General features: G+C 40.2%; 1 protein-coding gene across 1 annotated transcript; it reads right to left on the minus strand.

Annotated features, from left to right (window-relative positions):
• Positions 1-231: 231 nt before the first annotated feature.
• Positions 232-5,392, minus strand: PKNH_0734400 (cytoadherence linked asexual protein, CLAG, putative; the record flags this gene model as incomplete). Its single annotated transcript, XM_039113956.1, has 9 exons — positions 232-1,524; positions 1,651-2,417; positions 2,609-2,767; positions 2,953-3,138; positions 3,315-3,446; positions 3,581-3,643; positions 3,848-3,901; positions 4,039-4,647; positions 4,771-5,392. The coding sequence occupies 9 exons, from the start codon at positions 5,390-5,392 to the stop codon at positions 232-234; spliced, it is 3,885 nt and encodes a 1,294-aa protein (XP_038969591.1).
• Between the last annotated feature and the right edge of the window lie 246 nt (positions 5,393-5,638).

Consider the following 5,638-nt stretch of genomic DNA (forward strand, 5'->3'; position numbering starts at 1 on the left):
TATCTTTTATTATGATTGGGAAAATTCGTAGACGGTAAAACTCCGCCAATGTATGATGGGATGTAAAATAGCCCCAAGGTGATAGGGTGAGGGTGGCACGAAGAAGAGAGGGATGTCTTCGGATGGATGGACATACCACGACGCATGCTATATGCGGAACGATGGAGATATGCCGCCCCTCCCCCCTGGCGTCCACTCAGATAACCGCTCAAATAACCACGCACGTCTGCCCTACTGCGGACCACTTACAGGGACATAATTGTAAATACCCCTCTTGTCAACGTTATCCTCATAAAAAATAATATCTCTCTCGTTTAAGAACTGCTCATCATCATCGAGGTCTTCAAACATGGACTCATTGTCTACGTAGTATAGACTGCTATTTTCCTGAACAGACTCGATGTCGACTTCTGTTAAGACGGGAGGTGCTTCTGAACACTCCTGACTTTCTTCCCTTTGTGAAAATTGTTTGTCGCTAAGTCGGGCCTTAATACCCTCCTCATAGTAGCCCTCATTCTTGGCTCTGTCGTAGGCCCGTCTGAGTGACTTGAGCAGAATATCCGCTGTAACTCGGTTGTACATTCTTTTTATGAATACGTTAACATAATTTTCCAGGATGGTGTAGAATCTATCGAAAACACGGAAAGTGCTTCGTATTAGAAAAATAACGTTGTCGTAAAAGGCATACCACCTTAGAAGAGTAAAAATGAAGAATGTGATTGAAAGAGAGTGGACCATTCCAATTAAAACTAATCCACTGATTCGATGCGTCTCTGGCTTTTCCCTTGGAGGAGCATTTACGAGGCCTTCTGTTTGCTTTGACAGCTCTTGGCCCAGCGGATTCGGGAAGAATAAATGGTTCCGCATGAATATGTTTCCACCAGTATATAAGGATAAGTAGGCGAAATGTTGCGACATCTGTGCTGGTCCCTCAAATCGGGAACTGTAGTACGTCTTCCAGAATCCTTCTCCTGCATTCGCTTCTTTTATCTCCAAGTTGATTTTCATAAAGAAGGCCACCACGACAAGGGGCAAAAACTTCTTGTCGAGGAACTTCATCGTCTTATTAAAGACATATGTATTAGCACTGGTCATGGATTGATAATCACAGAGTGTACTCAAGTTGTTCAAATTGTAGATGGCAAAGAGTTCAGATGCCAACTTATACATGTTGGCAAGTACAAAGGTCTTTCCGTACTTGAGCTGAACAACAGGTTTCTTTATAAACATAGGAAAGAAGACATTTAACATGCTATCGAACATACTGCCATAGTAGACATACTTAAATTGGAGTGCCGGTTCCTCATCCACCGCCAGACCTAGCATGCTAGCATTTCCAAACTTTCTGTCTAACTTATTTATGTGTTTGCTTATGCGTGTAACGAACATCATTTGAAATAGAGTGTACATAGTTTTTTCATAAAATCTGGAAGCCATGGATTGGTGGATTTCTTCCTCTCTCATTTCCTTTTTCAGCTTGGAGTAATCATAGCGTACATTGAAGAAGAAGATGTTGTTCATGCTCTGTGGGGAAGGGAGAAAAAATGAATATGGATGTTGTGATGGTTACTTCTCTTGACAGATTAGTGCAGCGGAGCACATGTGATTTCGCATGCGTATAAGTGCACACAATGTGAACTATGCACTTACTATGTCGTCGTTTCTTCTGTGGGAGAAGAAGCTGTATTGAATTTTCCTGAAGAGTAAACGAACAGTCTGTAGGAAGGATATTTCTGTGAAAATAGCCTGGTTCATCTGATAAATCACATGCAATGCATCCACAACTTCTTTGAGGTAAACCTTGTCAAAGGTGTACCCATAGATTAAACCGAATTTGTAAAAGTTCAGAGGGTTTCCAAAGATGTTGTGAAGGAAGTAGTGCATCTTCTGCCTTATAATAATCGATTTAGGAGTAGCACCAAAAAATTTCCTTAGAAGCATAATATCTCCAAGGAAAGAAATATTTTCAAAATTCTTTATATAGAGTTCATATGAATCTCTGAGTAGCATTATTTTGTTACTTATGTTGTATGTGCCAAAATGTTTGAATAAATTTTTTACGTGTTTTTGATTAAACTGGTTGATAAAAGACTGCTCGATAATTTTCTTCAAGTGTAAATTCCACTTACTATACTTGGGAGCAACGAACTGTCCTTTTTTCTGTTGCTCTGGCATGTTGTACCTTCCCTTGGGGTCTTCGTAATTTATTAAGGGAAAGCTGTACATGTAGTTCGAGAACCAATCGGTGAACTTCCCTTCGATCTCCATCGTCAAACCATATGGGTGTTGCTGTCCTAGAGGTGTTTCGTTCAGGTAATAAAAGAAGTCCATCTGTAGGATGGAGTTCACGTGGATTACAAACTTAATGCACTTCTTCATCTTCTCTAAGATATCTTTGTCTATCATTTTTTCGAGCTCTGCGGTGTGAAGAAAGGGCAGTTATTGGAGGTAAAGAGTGAGAAAGTCAAGGATGACAGGTAATGAATCCGTCTGGAGTAGTATGTGGAACGGAGCGGTGAAATGGCCCAGGTGGGTGCTCTCTCTTTTTCTACCCCTCAGCCTAGCCATCTGCAGGCAAATCGTTCCTCTTCCCCTCGCTGCTTGTTACCTTTCAGCAGGTTCACTGCTTCGTTCTTCCTCGTGCGATTTGTTATGTACTTCTTCAAGTAGGAGGGATACCAGTGGTACGTAACCATAGTCCTATTGCGCGTGTCTTCGTCTTGAATGTCCAGGTACATGGCGTTGGATATACTGTATTGCCCGATTTCTGAGAGATGGTTGGGGAGGAAATGCAAAGAATAAAATCAGAGTTATGTAGAAAAGGTATCTTGGAGTGTGATATTTATCCCTCGGAAAGGGGGTGAGTACAAGTTGTACCAAAGTACACACACATTTTCTATTAATGATTTTTCCCGCTCAGAGACAATGTCTCCTTTATGCCACCTCAGTTACCTTTATATGTAGTCATTCTAAATAGAAGGAGAAATGTAAACCAGTTCAAATCGTGCATTAGGAAGCTGTTGTACTCTTCATATATATTCATAAACCTAATGAGGTGGCTTACGACGTTGACCTTGAGCACCTTGGACATGTATCCGTTGTATTTTTGTAACATGGACATACTGTCCTGCACTTGGTCTGTATGTGGATTAGGGGGGGGGGAGTGTAAAGAAGATGCACACGTGGAGAGGTAAAAAAATAGTGCAAGGTTACGGAAGGGCAATTTTCCACTATGAAACAGAAGCTTTGGGGCGATTCTCCTTTGCATCAGCAGACACCGTCGTAACAGAGCACAACTTCTTGCGCAGACTCACTGTTAATGTAGAACAGGGTTCCTTCACATATGTTACACTTGGAAGAGTCGAACTTTTTCTTTTTAAATAGAGAGCTGATTTTGAATACAATGGATTTCTTCTGCATAGTCCTACTGTAGCACATTTCGACACCTGTATGGAGTTTAGTGCAAAGGAAGTTATGAGCAGAGAGTTAACAGTGAATGGCGTTTTCTTCGTGAAAGGATAACATCGTCAGGATGTAGAGATGGGGGAAAGACTTTCGATATGCCGTCTTCATTGTTTACATTTTACGAGGTTATCGGAGAGTTCCTTCATCGATTGGTTCTCTTCGTAAGCCAATTGTATCGCTGCGGGGGTATATGCGTGTGTGTGTATATATACATATATTGTAGTATGCGTGTGTGTGTATATATACATATATTGTAGTATGCGTGTGTGTGTATATATACATATATTGTAGTATGCGTATGTGTGGGGGCGGAATTCCGAGTTATATTGGAGCATATGCATAGGTGCTTCCATCTAATCCACAGGTGGGGTTGCGTTCTTACCGTTGTAGTACCCCGGTAGGTAGAGAGAGCTAACATAGGCACCCATATCTCCATCTGAAGTTGTGGAGAGAAGACAAAGATGAGAGGTGGGTACAGGAAGAAAATATGAACAAGAGGTGTATAGGTGCTATGGAGTGTTTGGAAAAATGGGGTGCACACTAAATGGTTAAGGTAGTAGCTGAAAATCTTACTGAACAAGCCGATAATGTTGAGCAGGTGGATGTACAAAACATGGTCCCTATTAAACTCGTTATAATACTTTATAAAGTTGAAATAGTTTGTATAAATATCATAAGGATTGTCCTTTACCGGGGAAATAAGTTGGGTCGGTTTGAAGGTATAGTTATCATTGTCTACAAATGGCATTTGCTCCTCATCGCCTTCTTTAAATTTAGGACCATCATAGATAGAACAAGGCTCACCGGTATCCTTTTTGCACATGAAGCTAAAATACTTTTCTTTTAAATGCGTATTCTCCATTAACATTTGCAAATTTAAGTTGAGCTTGGAGGCATTCGTAAATAACTCCATTTGGTATTTATTGATGTGATGTATAAGGAACTCCAAAACGGTGCATTCTTCTGTAGTGGAGGATATGTTATTTTTTAAGTAGAGTTCTCTTCTCTTTTTATCTCCTTCGTAAGAATTACTTTCGTCACATAGAAGATCCAACACTTTGTATCTGTCCGAATGGTTGAATCCTAGGATGCTATGCCAGTTGTGGAACTTGAGATTCCCAATTTCGAAAAATTTATTGTAGTGCTTGTGGGCCAGTTTGAGAATGATGAAGTGGCCGAGGGCTGCAGTTTTGGTTGGGGGTAGAAGGCATTAAATGTGTGAGGATGGTAGCGGAATACAAAAAAAAAAAAAAATAATGGGGTTGGCTTGTCAACCCCCGTTTCAGAGACTGCTGGGATACGTACCTATGAAATGCGATCCTATATAATTGAATATGCCAATGTCGAAATAATTGGCCTGTCGGTCAAGTTTTTTCATTAGATCCATATTGGGATGGTAAGTGAAGAGGAAATCGTTGTAGTTAATAACGTCCATCTGGAAGTCTATGGGCATGTAGAGAGCTATCCTCTTTCTAATACTCTTTCCCGAGAAGCCTGATTTTCCAAAAATTTGTTTCTTCATCATACGGGTGCCAACTTCATCATCATTCTTTGGATCATTCTTGTTGGTGAATAAATTATTCAACTGAAGTAAAGCCTCGTTAAGTTTAGAGCTCTTCTTATATTCGTCCATAGGAATCTTCATAATCTTAATAATTTTTAGCGTGCGTACGACTAGTATTTTCTTCTTAATCATGTCTGAGATTTCATGTTTGTATTCTATGGCAACTTGTGTTTTTAACGCATGTTCATATTTTATAATATCTTCCGCGTCTGTATCGACTGTCGGGATAATATATTCACGCTCATGGTTATTTGGAGTCTGAAATTCGACTAATTTAAATTTGGACAGATCAAAATACCTGCGAACATCGTGTCTCACGATGGGTAACTTCAACTTATCTTGTTCTAGGGTCTGTATAATCATACTCTCCAGCTTCTCCAGGTTATTGTAGAGTTCCGCATTGTTTATAATTTTTTTCAACTCTTCTATGTTTTCATTTTTGTAGGAGCAAGCTATCTTTCTCACGAGTGTGATGGCAATATAGAATATGGTTTGTTGGAAAAACCAAATTTTCATTTTACTGCAAGATTAGTTTATTCCTTTCTGTGGTGTATGCATTCACTCGACGCTGAGCGGGGGGGGGGGGGGGGGGGAAGTTAGGAAGTGAAG

This window comes from Plasmodium knowlesi (genome assembly GCF_000006355.2).
Source record: "Plasmodium knowlesi strain H genome assembly, chromosome: 7".
Taxonomy (NCBI): domain Eukaryota; phylum Apicomplexa; class Aconoidasida; order Haemosporida; family Plasmodiidae; genus Plasmodium; species Plasmodium knowlesi.